At 38.4% G+C, this 21,869-nt stretch overlaps 2 protein-coding genes across 3 annotated transcripts; one reads left to right on the forward strand and one right to left on the reverse strand.

Moving 5' to 3' along the window:
* Positions 1 to 5,302: 5,302 nt before the first annotated feature.
* fam199x (family with sequence similarity 199, X-linked) lies at positions 5,303 to 17,178 on the reverse strand. 2 transcript variants are annotated; one of them, XM_077022641.1, is made up of 7 exons: positions 17,066 to 17,178; positions 13,617 to 13,790; positions 11,896 to 12,115; positions 9,271 to 9,423; positions 8,504 to 8,665; positions 7,778 to 8,014; positions 5,303 to 7,492 (listed from the first exon to the last, which is right to left on the reverse strand). In XM_077022641.1, exons 2-7 carry the CDS (start codon positions 13,781 to 13,783, stop codon positions 7,316 to 7,318), a joined length of 1,116 nt encoding a protein of 371 aa, XP_076878756.1. In that variant the 5' UTR covers positions 13,784 to 13,790; positions 17,066 to 17,178; the 3' UTR covers positions 5,303 to 7,315. The 2 variants fall into 2 exon arrangements, with proteins under 2 accessions (XP_076878756.1, XP_076878755.1); XM_077022640.1 differs by lacking the exon at positions 17,066 to 17,178 and adding an exon at positions 16,587 to 17,039.
* A 701-nt stretch (positions 17,179 to 17,879) lies between these two features.
* Positions 17,880 to 21,362, forward strand: commd5 (COMM domain containing 5). Its single transcript, XM_077022643.1, has 7 exons — positions 17,880 to 18,231; positions 18,414 to 18,574; positions 19,032 to 19,060; positions 19,163 to 19,213; positions 19,421 to 19,516; positions 19,820 to 19,895; positions 21,150 to 21,362. Exons 1-7 carry the CDS (start codon positions 18,123 to 18,125, stop codon positions 21,249 to 21,251), a joined length of 624 nt encoding a protein of 207 aa, XP_076878758.1. The 5' UTR covers positions 17,880 to 18,122; the 3' UTR covers positions 21,252 to 21,362.
* Positions 21,363 to 21,869: the final 507 nt, after the last annotated feature.

Raw genomic sequence — 21,869 nt, forward strand, 5'->3', positions numbered from 1 at the left:
GCTGCCCATCTGCTCATCATTATATTCATTTTTACTTTAATACTTTATGAAAAACCCAAAGATAAAATGTTTATATTAGTACATGGAATTTACACACATGGGTCAAAAAAGACACCTTCATCCAAGTGTGTTATAAAGTAACATAATACTATAATAACTAGCTTTAAGTAGTTACTTTAGTAGTAAGTGGCGCCAAACATTTATTTAGTATTTGCAACATATTTGTCATTTTGTCACACACATCAGGTTTTCAAATTGACGACCCAAATGCAGACACCATAAGCAGAGGGAGTTTGAACGAAGCATCTTTAACATAACGAATAAAGGGTATAGGCAAGTGTGTTTTTGTGCTATGTCAGTTGATGTTACTTTCTTTTTTACCTTAAAAGAGTTTTCGTACTCTGCATTTTCCTGCTTACACCCACTGAACGTGGCAATCACGAGTCAGAATCACAAGACATATTGGGATCCATATGTCTTGTGATATACACAGGAAAACAGGCTAGAGAATAATGCTCAGCATACAAACACAGAGAAATGGCAATACTTTGCAAGGTGAAGATAATCAAGGAAGAGTATATACAGACAGGGCATTTAGTAAAAAAATGGAAACAGTTGTGGAGAAACCTTTGCAACCCTAAAATTGAGGGGAGGAGGACCTCTGGAGGCGGGAAGGGGAGCTGCAGGTGTTCACAATACACACTTTGACAAGCTAGACAGGTCTTTTAGTAAACTACACAGGTATTTTAATGTCCACCAAATTCCTCATTAATTTTCGTGATTGGATATGGTGATGGATTAAATCTGGTGACTTGAAGAATCCTGTTCACCACCGTAAACAACACACACTATAATTTGCCCAGCTACATTTTGTGTATTATGCATTGATGTGCATATATAGCACACTTGTAATATACCATATTCAATCACGAAAATCCATGAGGAATTTGGTGGAGACACTACACATTACTGAATAGTTTACTAAAACTATTAGGGGAAGGGGGACTGCAGGTGTTCACAATACACACCTTGACTAGCTAGCCAGGTATTTTAAAATGAAATGAAATGTGTGCACATTTCACATGTCATTTCATTTTAAAATACCTGTCTAGCTAGTCAAGGTGTGTATTGTGAACACCTGCAGTTCCCCTTCACGCCTCCAGAACTCCACTCTGCAGTGTCTACTGAGTCTCTCCTGCTTCTGGAGCCCCATCAGAGCTCAGTGCTCCAGCTGGACGGATCCATCCAGCTGCCAGATGCTCAGGTACCAGATCAGGAACAGATGACGTGTCTAAATGAACTGTTCAAATATGAGTGCTTAGGGAGGTGTTGTGATGCAGAGAGAAATAAACCACATTGGTCTCCCTGTTACCGTGCGTAGATGTTTTGCAGATTTGCAGCAAGACAGGCTCACTAGTCGTAGCTCTTTACAGAAGAAGAAGCTCCTGAGAGCCCTGAATGCCTGTATTTCAGTCAGATGCCCTGCGTTTGGAGAGGACTACCAACAGGTTCAAACAACCCTCTGAGCCATTCAAAACACATCAGAACCACATGCAGTAGCCTGCAGGAACTGCACAAAACCTTCTTTGTTTCTGATGTACTGTCTTCCACAGGACGCTCATGAGTTCCTGATGATGTGTTTGCTTCAGCTGAAGGAGGAGGGAGAGACACTCAGGGTTTCCTCCTTCTTTACATCTGCCCTCTGGCAAATTTTGAGTTTCACCTAAAATCCATGCGCACCTGCAGCAGGTAATTCTGTGCTATATCCCCACATCTCATGTTTTTCTTCAAAGTGTGCCAGGGCTGGACTGGTAATTTGGTGTACCGGGCATTTGCCCGGTGGGCCGACAGTCCTCAGAATGAGTCAAAATCAAATGAGTTGCAAAATGAATAGAAATATAGTCCAGACATTGACAAGGTAGAAATAGTGTTTTTTTTATTTGAAATAATTTTCTACTTTAAACTTTGCTTTCGTCAAAGAATGCTCCCTTAGCAGCAATTACAGCATTGCAGACCTTTGGCATTCTAGCTGATAATTTGCTGAGGTAATCTGGAGAAATTTCACCCCATGCTTCCAGAAGCCGCTCCCACAAGTTTGATTGGGTTAATGGGCACTTTTTTCGTACCATTCGGTCAAGCTGCTCCCACAACAGCTCAATGGGGTTGAGATCTGGTGACTGCGCTGGCCACTCCATTACCGATAAAACACCAGCTGCCTGCTTCTTCTCTAAATAGTTTGTGCATAATTTGGAGGTGTGCTTTGGGTCATTGTCCTGTTGCAGGATGAAATTGGCTCCAATCAAGCGCTGTCCACAGGGTATGGCATGGTGTTGCAAAATGGAGTGATAGCCTTCCTTATTCAAAATCCCTTTTACCTTGTTCAAATCTCCCACTTTACCAGCACCAAAGCAACCCCAGACCATCACATTACCTCCACCATGTTTGACAGATGGTGTCAGGCACTCTTCCAGCATCTTTTCAGTTGTTCTGCGTCTCACAAATGTTCGTCTGTGTGATCCAAACACCTCAAACTTTGATTCATCTGTCCATAACACTTTTTTCCAATCTTCCTCTGTCCAATGTCTGTGTTCTTTTGCCCATATTAATCTTTTTCTTTTATTAGCCCGATATGGCTTTTTCTTTGCCACTCTGCCCTGAAGGCCAGCATCCCGGAGTCGCCTCTTCACTGTAGACGTTGACACTGGCGTTTTGCGGGTACTATTTAATGAAGCTGCCAGTTGAGGACCTGTGAAGCGTCGATTTCTCAAACTGGAGACTCTAATGTACTTGTCTTCTTGCTCAGTTGTGCAGCGGGGCCTTCCACTTCTCCTTCTACTCTGGTTAGAGCCTGTCAAGAATAGACTGTCGAGTTTCAATTGAAAGTTGTTTTTTTCTGGCCATTTTGTGAGTTTAATCGAACCAACAATTGTAATGCTCCAGATTCTCAACTAGCTCAAAGGAAGGTCAGTTTTATAGCTTCTCTAATCAGCAAAACTTTTCAGTTTTCAGCTGTGCTAACCTACTTGAAAGGTTTTCAAGGGTTTTCTAAATATCCAATAGCCTCCTTACAGAGTTAGCAAACACAATGTACCATTAGAACACTGGAGTGATGGTTGTTGGAAATTGGTCTCCATACATGTAGATATTGCATTAAAAACCAGATGTTTACAGCTAGAATTGTCATTTACCACATTAATAATGTATAGAGTGTATTTTTTATGCATTTAATGTTAGCTAAATTGAAAAAAAAAAACTGCTTTTCTTTCAAAAATAAGAACATTTCTAAGTGATCCCAAACTTTTGAACGGTAGTGTAGATGCTACAAAATGTGTAAAAATCACAGACATGTTCGCTGCTGTAGCCTCCGCGTCCTCTGTAGGTGAAGACAGCAGCAGCAGACAGGGAGAGCAGCAGCCAGAGATGCAGTCTTGTGAAAGAGAAACCGAGGGACAGACTGAGAGGGAAAGTGTAGTACGTAAGCAGGTAGTAACGTTAGGATAACACAGGGACTTTATTACATGAGAATGATGAGCAATGGCGATTGATTAGTATCAATATTCATTGGTATTTGCATACTTCCCAATATCTGGCAGCCACGCGCCCTTATTCTGATAAAATAGCAAATGGTCAAGACTGAGAAGTGTTGGATGAGCAGCAAGTGTCCATTTTAGGCTATCATAGCAATTTAGATATTTAGGTTAAAGGTGTGTTGAAACGCTGCATAGTAGTTTGAATTTGTAGCCTCTATGCTGTGGTTCAACATGTTTAAAAAGCACTCAAACAAGTAAAATTACAGATTTTTAAAACTTATAAATGATAAATAAAAGCTTTGCAATTTAAGCATGACTACAGTAAGTTTAAAAAAAAGATATGCCCACACTGAATAAGAGTAAAACGGTGTCAAATGCTTTTAAGACATGTTTGCATTGCATGAATTCATAAAGCAGCTTTGTTTGTAGCCAGATACAAATACATGTTATTGCTGTTTAAAGGAGGGAACACCTTTATCCTGAAGAATTAAAATTGAACTGTTGTATCAGAGAAATTCAGAAAATACATATTAGAGATGATTTCAATAAAATCATAAAAGTGATTGTGATATAATAATGCTAAGATTGAATCCAATGACTTTAACCAGTAATTTATTTATTGTTTCTTTTTTCATGTTATACCCCACATACATAAATTACAAGTCAGTTGTACTCCGCTAATTAAGAGGGGCCGGTCTAAACCAAAAATGCCAGGGCCGATTTTTTGTCCCAGTCCAGCCCTGGACACGGTTGAATAATTGATTTGCTTATATTTCTGTTGTTTAGATGTCGATTGTCAAACTGTAAGTAGATAAAAAATAGGATAAATTATATATATTTATGTTTTAATAATATTTTAGGCCCTCTGAGAGGGCGTAGAGGGCCCTGACGGTACCTGGAGGATCTCAGTGGATTACCTAAAGGTCATACCATATACCTGGAGGATCTCAGTGGATTACATAAAGGTCATACCATATACCTGGAGGATCTCAGTGGATTACCTAAAGGTCCTACCATATACCTGATCTCAGTGGATTACCTAAAGGTCATACCACATACCTGGAGGATCTCAGTGGATTACGTAACGGTCATAACATATACAGGGAGGACCCAATGTCAAACTTGGAGGATCTCAGTATGTGATCTAAAGGTCATACGGACAGAGTTGTGCAGCAATCTAAAAGAGGATTAACAACAGTGCTGTCAGAATAAATTAATGATCAAGTTTCTTCAGCAAAAGCTTCTCTAGTTACACTGACAATATGGTCACAACAGACACAAATAGTGAAACTAATTTCACTAATTTCACATAACTAGACCTTACGAAAAGGGTATGAAATAGGGAAACAAAGTCAAAATAAAGAGTATGAGACCACTTCTCACTGGGCTTTCAGATTGCATGTATATTTGCACCACCAGCAGTGACTGATTTGACTCAGCCTTGCCATCACCTGGAAAGGTAAACCGAGCCAGAGACTGACCCAGGTACTGATGCTGTGTCAGGTCTGTCCATCTGAGTAAAGCATGAGCTGTGACCAGCATGGCCTGCCAGACAGCGCTGAGCAAACAGGACTCACTTAAATGAAGCAGCATAAACAGATGTTGATGTAGTGGTTAGTTGTTTTTTTAAAAGCCAAACTATAAGCAGTGAACTGCAGAAAAATATAAGCAATCTTAGGCCTATTTCCTATGTATTAATACTGAACCACAATGGAAAATATTTACATCTTCAAATTGTCTTGACTAATTTCATGGAAACTGCATGAGACTAATAACTCTTCCAGTGTTTATTTGAGTTGTCGTCGCACCTGCAACAATATTTCAATGCTCAATCGCACGTTAAACTTTCAGAAATACAACTCGACTTTTTCATACAGTGGGTGAATGAACACACTATTTCATTTTAGTTTTTTAATTTTCATAATTCTTTTAACGTCTGATATATTTAGCAATTACATTATGATAAAACAGTGCACTACACATTGTTTCTTCTGCAATGCATGCACTCCTGCTCACAACAGATTGCACTGCAGATTTCAACAAAATCTATGAAACCTGAGGAGGACCACCAGATCCATCCTGCCTTTGTAATAGTGAGGATATTAAAGATGTTAAGCTAACAATGATCAATATTAGTTCCAGCTCTCATTCAGGGTATAAGAACAATGAAGTATGAAATATTAATAAAAGATTTTTCTAAATTTTGAATGGGAAAAAATAACCATTTGATTTTTTTTTAAACTGTACATGCAGATTTGTATGTTATGCATTTGACTGTCAGATGTTGCATATTATCTGAGTACTCTAATTAATACTTTACAGTTAAGACAATGATACTGAAGAACACTGAAGTGAGTTTTTTTTTTCTCTTTTTTTTAAAGCTGCTTGCTGTAACCACACAACTGTAAGCGGGAGCATCACCATGGGAAATGATAAGATTTTATGATACCTTTGACACAAAGCTTTATAAAACACTATAGCATTAACTCCACACAATTTCAGAAAAATTACATGTTTATATAGTTTAGGTTTTGCCCTCACAAAACTTTTTTTAGAGTAGGTACAATATTTACAGAAATCTCTCTGATTTTGATTCTATTCGTATATTTAGAGAGCTCTCAAGGCAATTACTAGTTGATGATGTCAAGTACAAAATTTCAAGAGTGATTTCATTTAGGAAGTAATGACATTTGCACAAACAAAAACTGGCTTTGAAAGCACAAGAGATATGAAAGGTTCTCTCTGTAAAAATGTACAGGGTATACTGAGAAAAGCAGCATAAACTCAAATGACGGGAATTTAACATACTCATCTGATCTATAAATGTCACCAATGCACTTAGTGTAATCTAAAGCACGAAAGCAAAGAATGTGAAAACAGTACACATGCACTGTACTACACTACTCAAAATACAAACAAAAAACAAAAACACCCCCCCCCCCAAATCTAAGGAACCTGGGTGGTGGAGGCTCCACACGCACTGAGAAGATTAGGTTTAAAGACAGGAGCAGGGTGTCCAATTTTGGTGGTTCTTTAAATGCTTTAACACATTTAATTCCAATTTCGACCTAGTGTTGTTTGAGAAATTAAGTCACAAGAACATCACAAATGATGAATTTTAATTTTTAGTAGTCGGTCACCACTACTTAACAATTAAGACAAAGTCTGATTATACATATCATACTTACATCAGTAAGTATTTCTTCACTTGAAACATATTCTTCTGGGGGAAAACAATGAACCCAATAACCCAAACTTCTCTTGATATTAGTACTAAACCCTGCCTACTTTATACTACAAGCAAGGTAACAATGGAAAATATAATAAAATCTTGTGAAATTTTGAATCATTGACTCATTAATTTACAATAAAGGCAATGACTTTTTATGCATTTGGTTTTCAGTGTTCCCTCTATGCCTGGTGTCTCAAACATATTCATGTATCCAAAATGTTGTCACTGAACATTCAGGAATTCAAGACTACTCCATATGTTGATCTTGATTAATAGGAAAATGTAGAGAATGCTGATAATGGAGAGATTTGAACATGAACTTGGGCTGCTCCTTAACAACTTTCCTGTCCATTTAAAAACTACACCTTATTGCCATATGGAGGGAGTTCGCCAATTGACTCGCCGATCGGTTCGCATTTGTTAGGGATTCTGAATGTTAATACACGTTTCACACCCATTAAGACTTTCTTTCACTCTTAAACTAATAAAAGATGATGGACACAGTGTGACAGCGAATCAAGGCTTAGAGGGAGCACTGATTAATTCACTCTTGTCACATCAAGACATCAACGTCGTCGGCGCGGTCCTCCTCTTCCTCTGTGACTTTGAGTGACAGGACCTCTTCGTTAACGAACAGGCCGCTCAGCCGCTCCTTGCGGGCCTGGCGTTGTTCCTTCAGCTGTCTCTTACGCAGTGCCTTCTGCTGAAGTTTCCGCTGCTTGGAGCGTTTCTGCCAAAAAAAATAGTTCGATAAGCACCGTCAAAACAAAGTGCAGCAAACCGAGAGTTCAGAAACACGCCGAATCTTCGCTCCGCATTTGACATTTTGGGACACGGTCATTTCAGCTTAAATGACGTGAAAAGAAACAAAAAGAAAAATTCATGCCCCGTTTCTAAGCCCCAGATTAAGCCTAGGGCAGGACTAAAATTTATTTCCTACAGTGAATCCAGTGCGGTCCAACACTTGATGCATGAGTGAGAAACCGGGCACGTAGGCGCTACAAACGGGACCCACCTTGGAGTCTCGGATGCGCTCGGCGGCAGAGGCCAGGTTGCCGTCGCTGTGGGCGCGGCTGATGCTGGTGGAGTTGGAGGTGGAGGAGCCGGCGCTGCTGCTGCCGCTGCTCACCATGCTGCCGTGGCAGCTGCTGACCGCGCTGCCGCTAGCGCTGCTGGCCACGCTCCGCTTCCAGCCGTCCCGCGTGCTAACGGGACGCTGCCGAGGGCCGTGCTCACGGATGTAGCTCCTCACCTGGCCGGCGGGGGGCGGGGAGAGATGGGCACGCCCACATGTTTACCTCTGACCTTCGCACACACTTTCCCACATTATGCTAAAGAGCGCAGTTACTATACACCATATACAAAATATATCCATTTCAAATTTCTGAAAATTAGAAAGTTTCTTAATCTCCAGTTTGGTTCTTACCCGTTTTACGCACTAGTTTCTTTACGTGTGCATTAATAAAAAACACTGCAACTTTGTCTAAACAGCAGCAGAGTACAACTAATATCAAACAGCAATTAAAGGGTTAAAACAGCTGGAACACCAACAGCTGGAAGCTCCACACCAGTCTGACTGAACTAAACTACTATGAAGTAACGGGTACTGACATCTGTGAAGCATTTTTACACTGTACAACAGTGGACTCTTTCGACGCGATTTTCCATTTCAGTACAGTACATGCTTACGATTTAGCTCAATATGTTTAGTAGAATTAACCAAGACAGCAGTGCCCCTTACCTGTTTGAGCTTTTCATCTGTAAGGCAGTTCAGCTCAATGATAAATTCACTGTCTGTCGGAGATACATGAGCACTCGGGTCGATTATTTTAATGATGTCGAGCTGCTCCCGGAGACCCATCTCTGTACTCACTTTCCGGCTGAGGTACTCGATATACTCCACCTGGAGCGCAAATAAGAAAACCTTTACATTTGGATAAAGCTGTAATATTGCTTGGAAAGGTAAATGCAGATTCTGAATATTTTGATTTCAATACACATTATGTAAAAGGCTTAACGTGTCGTTTTCTAGGTACTGATGCTCTTTAGAATTGAGTATTTTGTTCGTACTTTAAATTATTATTTTAGAACTGGACAGGGACCGCCTGCTCAGGCAGTCTCGTTCCACTTCTCTGGTGTGAACTGCAGTTCAAAAGGGAGTGGACTCCAATGTACCGCACTGACAGAGCAATCAGAGCAGTTTTAATCAAACTAAACATTTGAACACCCTAAAAAGTCAGAACACACTCTTAAACTGAATTCAGTTACTGGTACTTATTTATGGTAAATACTAGTGAGACTAAGATTTCTTTTACACTCACCGTCAGTAAACTAATCTCATAATTTTGTATAATTTAATTTAAAAAGGTTGTAATTAGCAAATGTGAAATGACATTGACGAATGCTATGTAACTGATAACTGGTCATTAAACTATACTGAGGTCATATTATTAATATAATACTGCTTACAATAAAGAAATAAAGCTGCTCATAAGGTAGAGGCCATACCTGTTCATCATTAGTCATGGAACTCCAGGGCAGTTCATCCAGGTTGCCATGAGATTTGGTCTTTCGTTTTGAAACAAGGCAGGGTGAACTTGGTACACTGGGTATGATGTCAGAGAGCACATCACTCCCACTGGCGATGTCACTTCCTGGCAACTGAAAACACATTTTAAAAAGTGTAAAATTAAATCCACTTGTACTATTGTATGGCCAGCATGTGCCCTAACCAAGCAATGGAGTTAATTTAGAAATAAATACTTACTTTTTATATATTTAAACACATAGCTTCTAACAATATGACTTATTGATAGAACACTAGGACTGGAAAAACCAATTGCATTCTTTACAATGTAAAATGAAATTACTGATGCATTTGGGCTTGCAAACATTTTGAAGGTAAAGCTAAGAACTGAATTAGCTATGAATGTAAATCACTTCAGATTAAATATGATATAATTTTTCCATCCAAACACTCCTATGGTATTTGAAAAGGTCGTAGAGATGCCAGTGCTCATGGGAAGGTTTGAGAAAGTTGTAATCAGCATCAGATAGCGCCACGTTTCTAAATCTCAAACAACTTCTTAACTTTTGGTTAAGCAATGTACCATTCCTGCCACTAGATGGAGCTCTCAGAGACATGGTTAGAAGAAGTTGTTCTAACAATAAAAAGACCATGACTGGGAGAAGACAGTGTTACTTTTTTGTAAAATGAAAAGATGCATATAAAAGACCTGACTAGTTTTTAACAATCAATTTATCAATACACGTGATTAATGAGCATTTTGGTACCGTTTTCCCCAGCATAAATACTACTGATACCGAACCGTAGTGCTTGCCAGTTTGTGCTTACCTTTCAGTCACATATGTTTCAATGCACCGAAAGCGCAGTGGCTTGTTATGCAAAAATGGCCGATGAGTTCAGAGCATTTGTAAGCATGTGAGCATTTGTCTTAGTCCGAAACAGCAAAGTGCTGTGTGGGCATATTTTGGCAGAGAAGCGAGGAAAGGCAAAACAACACGAGGAAGACGATTGAGATGACGCTTCCAACTGAAGCTTCACACCAGAAGCTACACCGTGGTAGCTAATCACCACGGTGTTTACTGACACAAAGAAAACCGGTCCTGCCGAGACAACAGGAATATGGGGACGGGCTTTACGACTAGTGCTGTGGAAGCGATGGACGGGGGAAGAGTAACATTCCAAATGGCGTTCCAACTGTAATGGATGACTGCATTTTTCTCACATGGTTTTATTTTTTGTGATCAAGTCTGAGGCTCAGCTGTAGGAGGTCACATGAAGGAGTGGCTGCCTACATTTACCGTTATTGATTTTACCTCATTATGTGAACTGACCGTTATAAGGTGAAACATAATGCTGGATAATGAGACAATCCCAGAACTCAGCCTAACGCGAGTGTCACCATCCCCGAGTTCCTGGTGCTACACCATCATGTGTATAACAGCTGTTTCTTTTAGAGGGTTGGGTCCTATCGGATGTGACAGCGTTGCTGTGCTTATGATGATCTGAGGCAATACTGGAACTGCTTAGCTCTTTATCTGCAAGGGCATTTTTCCATTAAACAGCGAAACCTCCTGTGGGTCTTCTACACTAATTTTAACCTTGGTAATGATCTTGGTAGAGAAAGGGACTTGATGCCCATTTTGGAAGTTTTTAGTTCCTCTGACATAACTGCACAACCTTATAAGACCATATCTTGACGAGATAAAATGTGAGGATCTACACTTGCAAGATTGTAAGATGAAGTAAACATGTTCTTTTTAAGAGTGAGTCATTAATACCTGTGGTCATGAAATTTGGGCATGTAGAATTTGGAAAGGGTTTTTATTTTTTGGCCAGATTTGTGTGGGGATGTTGTCGCATTTTGCTGAGCATGTGCGAGTTCTGTCAGAAAGATGGGAAACTAACTCAAACTGCTGCCAGAACATTTGTGCCTGCTTCAGGCTGTGGAAGGAGGTTTGGAGAACGTTATTGAACACTGTGATGGTGCTCAGTCAAAAGCAGCGGTGTGCTCCTGATTGCTGAGGGCCGGATCGGGCTTTGAGTCTGTGTGCCTCGTTACTGACTCCGCCCTGCCTCAACGGATTGCTCTGGCTTACAAGGATCCCTGCTGCAGGAGGTCGAGAGGTCTCTCTTACCTCACCTTTGGCTGCTTTAGCTTTGTGAGGCTGATGATTTTGCTATGCTTTTCACCAAGCAGATTTGAGCATGTTCTTTGTGGAGGCAGTTTGTAGTTGTGAGCTCTGTGTGCATTAGAATCTGGTCTGTGTATATTCATGTAGAATGTTGGGAGTGTTGCCTGTTTGTCTGGGATTGGGATTATCAGCTGTTTTCTTGTTAGGGAGTGTAGAATTGTATTTTATGTTATAGTCTTGTCCTGTAGTGTAGTTAGACGTGGGTTTTTATTTTAGTGTGGGTTTATATGTATCTTGTAACGCTACTATGAACTCACAGCCTAGATGGGGTCATAACATAACTTATACATGGGACAGGGTTTCAGGATTTATAGGAGCAAGCAAAGTGCTACCTAGGCAACCATCTCCCGAACCCAGGTATTCATATCATGTGATGATAAACATAAGCAAACAAGTCGTTTTACTGAATCTTACCTGCCAATCAAATTCACTGTCTGACCAGTCCCAGTATGTGCTGATGGATGAAGACACATCACTGCAGACGCTGCCCTCTGGGAACAGGTCAAAGGAGGTGAGCTCCTGCTCATCCAGGAGGGAGTAGCAGTCATCTTGGTCCCCCACAGACACTGAGGAAAACAGCTCCTCACTACATTCTGAGCTTGCCACACTGGTGCCACAAGATGTCAGATTCCATCTAAAAGACAAGAGAGCAAATGGATGAGTGCAGAATGATGGACGTTTCACGAGCTTCACCAAGCAGTTCAGACTTCAGAACATTCTTGGTTCTGTGCAACGTCATATCTGAGGAACATCTGTGGAACATCTGTATCCAAACATCACAGCTCAGCTCAACTCTGATTTAACTCAATCTGATTTAAATGTACTTCCTCTTGGCCAAGTCTTACAGGACACTGGCCTCTCTTACCACACCTATGCAGTCAACACTCTTGGCTCTCTCCCCAAACAACACCTCAAAGATAAAAGACATTATCATCTTTGGGAACAGCAGTGAGAAGCATAGACTAGCTGCCCATGACTAGAGTTAACGTATTACCTTGGCATACCAATAAACTCTGATCTCAGTTTTAATCGTCACATCAGTTTCTAAACTGTTGAAACCAGACCTGGAGAAACTCATCCATGCATGTTTTCCTAGCAGCTTATGGTCTCCTAATGAGGCTCTAAAAATGCAAAAAAGGCAACCAGCAACGACTTTTTTGTGAGATAAAGATGAGTGGAATTACACAACCTGAGTGAAACACACTCCACAGGTCCCTCAGATAAGGTAGATGAACAGATTTGTTAAGTGTTAATCAATGCCCAACAAATATCTGACTGTGTAGCCATGAATTTGATCTTAATCAAATTGTTTTAAAAATTCATTAAAAATTTGTCAGATCATAGACCCCTACTTTCTTATTGTACTTACTTATGAACCTTCAAAATAAAATCCAACTCTTTCCTAACAATTTCACAATCCTGCCTATTTTAGAGTTCACTGCTTGAGTGTTAAATAGCCTATATTTTTCATTAAGAAACAACAAATCTTTATTTCCATAACAACTTTTAAGAAAGAACACAATTCTAAATGATTTTAATGATTTAACATATTTTAATGAATATTCACCTTTTGTGAATATTCTATGTGTTGTTGGTGTTCTGGTAAGTAGGGTGTGGCTGCCATTTTGTTTTGGGGTTTGGGTTTGTTTGTGTGGTTTTTGTTAGGGAGTTAGTGTAGTACTGAGTGTTTGTTTTCTGTTAGAGTAATTAGCGTTTCGTTTATTTTATAGTTCTGTTTGTTATATTGGCATGGGCCACTCCTGAAGGTGAGACCAGTTACACACACACACACACACACACACGTCTTTGTAAATACAATTTCTGTAAAATACACCTTAAACCACCCAGTTTTGTAGTCCCATCATCACTAACATTCACGCTGCTGTTCACCCACACCCGTTACGGTCATCACGCCTAGACAGGCCGTAACAGTATAGAAACTTCTGTTTATCTGTTTGCACAGGGTGTGATGTCATTTCAAGAGCTGATACACTGATCAATAAACTCATGAACACTATATGCAGTATTCCTCAAATCTTCACAATATGTTGCTCTCTTGAGGTTAGGACCTGCTAAAATCATATGGTAAAAGCAATCCTTAGTAATGAAGTAAACAAAAACACATAGTGCCATACCTGTTGCTGTGAAACCGGCGTAGAGGGTCTGTCCTGTGACAAGACGACAGCTGACAGCCAAAGTCACTAACATCCAGCGTTCCATCTTCACTGAGGTTTCCCCTCTGCGACAGCAAAGGGAACGGCTCCTCAGGAGTGAGGAACTTCTCATGAAGGTCTTCAGACATTTGGAACCTGAATAACAGGCAAAGAATGACATTACCTGGAAACAATGATACACGGGTACAGAGAAAACAAACTGAACCACTGCCTGATCATATATGCAAACAAACTGAACCACTGCCTGATCATATATGCAAACTAAGAATGTGAACGTAATCTATTAATAGTATAAAAACTGTGAAGCACTTGAGATTTCCCAGTTATATCCACCATTACATCCATTCTTGATGTAGTTTGAAACTATTGTTTAGAGCCTGGGGTGATTTAAGGGTGGGGGCCTGGGGTCAGACTATATGAATGGATGCCACATCTTTGATGAATCCAATGTTTTTTTTCCAAGCCAGCCAAAGGATTATTATTGGACAGTAATATCCAAACCACAACCCCATATTGTTAGTGTATGCCTTGTGCAAATCAAACATAAAAGAATGCACTCTCATATTTTAGTATTAGTAGTATTTTAGTGAAAAGCGCTATACAAATATATTTGATTTGATATTACACAACCAAATAAAATAAATAAACATGTTCATTCATTGTCATTGACTACGTTCTGCAACTGCATTTCTTAATAATTAAAAGTATCAGCAAAATATCTGACATTCAGCTAACTAGCAATATAAACATATAACCTTACATGAAATTCTTCAGCATAATTTCAACATGCTAGCTAGCTAGCCTAGCTACTTTGCTAACATTAGGAAAGTTAATGCTAGCAGCTAGCCACTTAACTACTGGAACAACTGTAAAGACCTTAACCATGACTGCCTGTTAGAACAATAAAGACATTATATTAGTGTTTATATAACACTATAACACAAGATATATAAAACAAGACTTTGATTTGAAATGCCAAAGCGAGTAATCAAAGTTATTCGCACAGTCAAAAAAATCATATTGTGTAAATCTACAGAACACTGCCAAAAAATATTAGATGTGTAATTTGATATATTAACAAATTCTATATCATTTCAGCTGTTCAGTTACATGGAAATGGGAATGGCTAAACCATTGTACTGCAACCAGACACTAAAGGGCATCAAACACAGTGGCTTTTCACCCACCGTCACCCCACTTCTTTATACAGTTGACGCTGGGATGATTTGAGGTTTCTATGGCTCCTGTGTGATTTACAACTCGAACCCTTTCTAACTGGTACACACCACAAACTTCAAAATAACCAGTAGATAATCTTTATAAAATGTTTTTGTGCACTACATGAAATCGACACTGTTTTAATTGTGGTTTTGCCTTTTGATGATTCCTTTTTATAAGGTTTTAATTTCTTGGAAAACTATCTAGCCTATAAAGTTGCATCTTCTTTACTTGACTGTTGCTAGCAAGGTGCTGTGCAGGAAAACTATCATTAACTACTAAGAATGCCAACTAATCAATGGCAACTCCATAGCTTGCTGGCGGTCCCAATATTAAGCAGAGTCTGAGACAGGGCATGTAATGTTTTCTTTTATTATTAATGCCCTGTTTTTACTTGTTGGCATCGGGGGAAAGTGTCTCATAGCAGAATTGTAACCTTGGTGATTCACTGCCTCGGAGGACGCTGCAGAATGACAGGCTAACAGGACGATTACTTTGGCCACCATTTAATCCTAGAAAGTGTTTAACACAGACTAATATGTCCAATAGTGTGTCCTAATAACTTTGTACAAGTTTGGGTTATACAATGTTTAGAGTTTTTTCCTGTGGGTGAGACTTTGTTCTGCTGACCGCTGCACTACACTCTTATACACTTGCTCCACAGTCACTGCAGAGGAACCATGTGGGGTGAAAATTCCCACATATTGATAGTTAATTAATCACATTAATATCTGCCAGATGACCGTTTACCAAACACATTCATTCTGTCTCCAAGGCCTTCATTAGTTCAGATTTTGAACTGTTTTTAAGGGTGGGGGCCGGGGATGGTTTTAGGTCTTAAATATCCACGTTGTAAGGTTGCTCAGACATACTGTCCTGCACTAAATGAAAACACAACTGTTGTTGGTGCCATGATATTAATGTCACAGCTATTTTTTATTGGGTGAAGTGGGAAACCTCCTTGCTACACTGCTACTTATGGGATTTTAGTCTAACAGTTCGGTCCAACAATTAGTATGTCTTCAAATAAAAAAAGACAAAACAGTGATAAATGCAGCATTGAAATAGGCACTTTCTGAACTTAAACATAAAACTTACATCTCTGAATCAACTGATGAAAAATAAAAGTCAGTGTTTATGCACCAACTATTAGATTATAACATGATATCACTTTGGTATCACAGGACAAAAATGAATAAATCTAACAAGACATTTTAGTATCTTAAAATGAAATAAACGACTGATCATTTTCTCATGAATCTTGATTTACCTAAATGTCAAAGGACTAATGTGAAATTTGCTTTTAATGGTTTGATTGCAGTTTTATGCAATATGAAAAAGCACATCTGTTGCAATATAGCCTGTGGAATTGGTCTTAATGTTAACTGGAAATGTATGTTTATATATAGAAATATTCTATTTCAGTATTTTAAGAAGTCATTCACTACGTGAATGTTGGTTAAATTCACTGAATGTCTTCAAAACAAGGTAAAAGTATAGTCTGTTATTCTGGTAGGAGTATATATCCATGTTTACATTACCGCACCATGAATCCTCCAGTACATTAGCTAGTCGCTACAGTCGACACAGCGCTGCTAACCAGCTATAAATGTGTCCTTACTGTGGGCCAAGTGGACATCTACGAGTTAAATATGTCCGCGTAGCTAGTGAGTAAGAATGGTAGATGGTAGATAACGCCAGCACCAAACCTACCTAGTTAGATAAACATCCCAGCAGTTTCTCCATATTGATTTGTAGGCCATAAATCATCAATAAGTAAAGTCAGGTAACCGAAACGACAATGGTGATGACTTAAATGGGCTTAGCTTCAGTTAGTTAGCTTCCGTTAGCGTTAGTTAGCTTCCATTAGCGTTAGTTAGCTTCAGTTAGCGTTAGTTAGCTTCAGTTAGCGTTAGTTAGCTTCAGTTAGCGTTCCTACCGATCGGTTTCCTTTGTTGATAATGTAGCTAGCTTGAAGCTAGTAGTTACCGTCGCCAGCTAGCTAGCTAACGTGGCTACCAACGCCGAGTAAATTAGCCTAGCTAGCTAGATTAGCCAAGACACTGGGTTAGCTAGCTAATTAACGTCGTCTCGTATTTTACATTTAAACCCACCTAGCTGGATTACGTTTCTAGCGAGGGTGAATGTGTTATAACTCTGGGTAACTGTAACCCTGACCGTAGATAACGTACCTGTTTATGTGTTCAGTGCGCGAACTCCATATCCTCCGTGACAAAACCCCCGCATACGCAACTTCCTGGCTACCTGGCAGCGTTACCGGAAGAGCGTTCGTGTAAGACTGGCATGCGATCTATATATCATATACATGAAAGATATTAAAGGAACCACGATATAGATCGACGAATTGACGCAGATTCCCGCAAAGCTACGAAACACCGAATGTTGTACACGACTTATGCGATCGTAATTGTATTTGTATTGTATTGTATTTTTTATTGAATTATATATATACATATATATTAATTTAAAATCACTTTTCACCAAAACTTTTCACCACATTCACTCATCATATATATATATATATATATATATATATATATATATATATATATATATATATATATATATATATATATATATATATATATATATATATATATATATATATATATGAAATGTCCAGTGAAATGGTTTAAATACAACTTCCAAATTCATTTTCTATCACATATATATATATATATATATATATATATATATATATATATATATATATATATATATATATATATATATATATATATATATATATCTTTACGCAACGATGATGCGTTTAAGCATGCATAGAGATACGGTGCTTCAAAATAAAAGTCTCGCAATTATGGAGAGGCACTTGGACTACAAAAATGCAGTTTACGAACAAAGAAAGCAGTTGCGTATATCATCTGATCTAAATCCTATTAAATGTTAGTGTCCCTGGAGTGATAGTTAACAGGATTAGTGAATCTGCGTTACTCGAATTCGCTTGTTTGCTGTTTCCCATCACCCCCAGTTCACGGATCACGTGACTTTAGGCGGAACTACACCCATCATAACTACAAAATACTTCTTTAGATTTTGTCTGTGGTTCGCTAAAACGTAGCACAAAACACGACTGTTAACTGATTTGTGGATTTATTGCAAGATTTCGGGATTACAAAAGTGTTGAGTCAATATGCTGTCCTTTGCGCGTTTGCCCAGATCCTCCTTGTAAAGATTAATCCTGATGACATTAAGACTGTAGGCAGCACGATGGCGGACACTGTTGGGTTCTTTGGAGCAACAGTCCCCACAGAAGTCCAAATGATGTCGAAACATTTGAAGGATTTGGACAAAGAGCTTTTTAGAAAAATCCTTAAAGGTGTGTTGGGTAGCTAGGATAACAATAAACTATACAGCAAACCCACTCTCCGAGTGCACAGCCTGATACGATATTTGCATGTAGTCTCTTCGTGTTTTATATTCTATTATTTGTTGATAATGTTGGCAGTAATTAAATCTGGTTCAGAAAAGTTCGTGTTTTGTGTTTCCAATAATACACAGTGGTGGTAAGCGCCATGGAGGGAGAGGACTGCAGTGGGGCCATGGCCGACACTGCCCAGCACAGCCACCTTTCAGAAGAAACGTTCAGCCACCTTGTGTCAGGCATGTATGAACTTCTTAAAGAAGCTCTGCGACTCCCGACATCGTCATTAAAACAAGAGGTACGTTCAAGTCTGTCTGAATATATTTTACAACATGTATTGTGTTTCCACAGTTGACTTTTTGTAACAGGGAAGCATATGCAAGATGTTCTTTTTATGTTTTCACAGTTATGTTTTCACATTGCTATCATGTTAACACAGTTAAGTTTAGCCTCACGAAAATGTGAAAGAGGTACATTCCTAAAAAAAGAAAAATAACATCTCAACAAATACTAGAAAAGGAATGTTCTTAGAGCTGTAATACCACAATAATTTAACTATACATTTAATAAACAAAGTATTTTTGTTAATGTTCATTGGTAATAAGATGGTACAAAACAATGCCAAAGCTGCCAGATGAATTTGGTTATGAAAGTTTGTCAGTGGAGAACGTAACAAGTCTACTTGTCTCAGACACATGTACTGTCAAGAAAACACCTTGAATGAAATATTAAATACCACCATTAATTTTCTTCAGGGTTTCAAAGAAGATCTTCGTGGACTTAGGTAAGATGATCTAAGATTTTTCAGATTCATTTGAGTAATGTTTTAGGTCGTTGAAATAACACTATTGCAGTACGGACTGAATTTAAATTTTTTGAGTTTCAGAATTTCTGAGGAGTTCATTGCAGACTTTGCCAATGTAGTCTTTGGAAATAGGTATGTATAATACTAAGAAGTAAGGTGGCTAGTAATTGCTTTTCAGCTATTGTATTTTCAGGCTAGACACGCTATCACTGTTTTTAACTCGTACAATAAAGGTTCTATTATTTTTGTTACTTACTGGCCTCTGTATTTGACCAAACATTTGTTAAACAAAACATCTAGGTTTGTGCATCTTACATCCTATTCCTTTTCCTTTCCTAGACGGTCAGCACTAGATGCTGTTGTCAAACATCAGGGCCCAAGATTACCCAGCTTAGAGGAGTTCAGATGGAGGGTGGATGTTGCCATTTCAACAAGGTATAATAGTCATGTGATTAAACAAGGCTGTAGTCATGACAGCCGTAACATTTTGGGGAGTGTTTTGTGGGGTTGAATGAATCACCTAAAGACTAAATTGTTATTTTGAAGAATTGTGTAAATGCACCACTGAGCAGCAACATGTTAAAAGCGCTACACAAATATATTTGATTTGATTTGATGTTATCATCATTCAGTAGATACCTTATTAAGCCTTTACTTACTGATTTAAGTGTAGTGTGCATTGAGATATTGATCACTGACAAAACAAACCCTTGATTAAAAACCATTGTTGTTTTTCAGCTCTTTATCCCGAGCTTTGCAGCCCTCTATTCTAATGCAGATGAAACTTTCTGATGGGAATGTACATCGCTTTGAGGTAATTACAATTATAAAACATTTAATATTTATACTGAAAATTACCCCATGGTAATAAATGGTTATTACCCCTGTAATAAAACATCTCTATAATGAACCCCCTTTTCCTGTCAATTACAATTGTTTCATCTGTGGAGACATTCCAACTACCAACTTTGTTTTGTTGTTGAATTGGTTCAAATAGAATGATGTTTTTTTGTGTAGCTGACCAAATATGTAAAAGGTGCTTAATTGAAGTTACATTTAGGGCAAATCATAATCTAGGACAAATGTGGTATCCTAAGTAGAATATGATGACATTTGTGTGTTCATGGTGCTATCATGCTTACCATGGTGTGTACCAGGTTTTATATCTAGATTTTGGATCTTTTTTCCCTCTTTGTTCATCTTTAGGGCATATGCTGTTACAGTGCATGATTAAAACTACTAACTACTGTTTCTCACAACCTCTCTTGACCCTTGTGCTCTTGTCATAACATAAAAGATGGACACTAGTTAAACTGTTACTAAGATCTTCCACAAGGAACAGTTGGAGCAGGCATTTGGGGTCTGTAATAAAGTAAAAGGCTGAAATAAGGTTCTTGAACTCCTTGAACGTTGTGAACTGAATATTTTTCTGCTGTTTTACCATGAGTCTCCAATATGTTTGGTTGAAGTAATGGCTGCAAAAGGAGGTGCCACAAGTTGCTAAGAGTTCACATACTTTTGCATTTGGGAATTTTTTAATATTTTGAGTGAGAAATTGCTTTTGTTGAATAAATAATAAATATGTATCTTTTTCTGTGTCTCTATTTGGAAGGTCTGCTTTACAAATTGAAATTTGAATGTTCATTTCATAAGTTTATTTTATTTTATAAGAAAACAATGATCATGTTTGTGTGCTTCACAAACTTTCAAGCAACACTGTAGGTTAAGGGAAAACTCAGTTGCTCTGAGAATTTCCATTGTTCATGTAGAAAGCAATGAAAGCAAAGCAATGAAAAGTCTGATAGCTTCAGTTATGTCACCAATCCCATACAGCAACAGAGACCAACTAATGTTTTGGTCAACAAGCCCATCTCTTTTTAACATATATGGCTCTTAATATTCAGCTAACAGGTATGTTACATGAAACTAAATGATACAGGGCTAAAGGTTTCTGTTTACATGGTTAGGAACTCCTGTAATTCACCTTTGATCACACCCTTGATGAGGCTTCTATCAACACAAATGTTTTTTGTCAACCATTAATAAGAATTTATTGTCCGTTTCGTAGGTTCCTCTATCCAAGTTCCAAGAGCTGCGATACAACGTTGCACTTATTCTAAAAGAGATGAATGATTTGGAGAAGAGAAGTATTCTGAAGATCCAGGACTGACATATTATCTTTACGTTCCTGTCAGACTGAACATAACTTTTTGTATTCAGTAAGACGTATGTAGTGGAAGATGCAGCAGTTTATGTAATTAAAGTCACTATTGGAACTTAACCTTGCCTAATGTCTGATTAATTGATTGATAGCCCTTAGACAAGCAATGCACACAGACAGATAAAGTAATACCATGACTCTGATACTATGTTTGCTGAAGCATGTTATATTTTTTATAGTAGTGAATGAAATTCATGCTCACTGGAGAAATTTCAGCTAAATTTAGTTAAGTGGTGTACTGCTTGTTCTCTACTAAAGAATACCTGACTGGGTGGCAGACATGGCCTGATTACACTTTAAAAAAAAAAACCTGTGAGGAAAGTTGTCAGACTCATTACAAAACACTGAAACAAGGACTGAGTTCATATGATATGATGCACACACACACACACTATATATATATATATATATATATATATATATATATATATATATATGAGATTATATTTTTTGAATTATTTAGGGACAGAAGGAATATTTGTTTGTGAATTGAGAACTACATGATGTCGAATTTATGGGTAGTATGAACGCAGTAATTATATTCATGTGGTCTGTCTCAGATCGTTA

The sequence above is a fragment of the Brachyhypopomus gauderio genome, chromosome 11, assembly GCF_052324685.1.
Source record: "Brachyhypopomus gauderio isolate BG-103 chromosome 11, BGAUD_0.2, whole genome shotgun sequence".
NCBI classification, from domain to species: Eukaryota; Metazoa; Chordata; class Actinopteri; order Gymnotiformes; family Hypopomidae; genus Brachyhypopomus; species Brachyhypopomus gauderio.

What these genes read in the sequence shown, in the direction of transcription:
- fam199x (XM_077022640.1), bottom strand. Translation starts at nt 16,636, where the DNA reads ATGGCCTACAAATCAATATGGAGAAACTGCTGGGATGTTTATCTAACT. An exon ending in ACAGTGAATTTGATTGGCAG is followed by an intron (nt 9,424 to 11,895) that starts GTAAGATTCAGT and finishes ATGTGTTTTCAG; the next exon opens with TTGCCAGGAAGTGACATCGC. An exon ending in CAGATGAAAAGCTCAAACAG is followed by an intron (nt 8,015 to 8,503) that starts GTAAGGGGCACT and finishes CCCGCCGGCCAG; the next exon opens with GTGAGGAGCTACATCCGTGA.
- commd5 (XM_077022643.1), top strand. Translation starts at nt 18,123, where the DNA reads ATGGCGGACACTGTTGGGTTCTTTGGAGCAACAGTCCCCACAGAAGTC. An exon ending in TTTTAGAAAAATCCTTAAAG is followed by an intron (nt 18,232 to 18,413) that starts GTGTGTTGGGTA and finishes AATAATACACAG; the next exon opens with TGGTGGTAAGCGCCATGGAG. An exon ending in CATCGTCATTAAAACAAGAG is followed by an intron (nt 18,575 to 19,031) that starts GTACGTTCAAGT and finishes AATTTTCTTCAG; the next exon opens with GGTTTCAAAGAAGATCTTCG.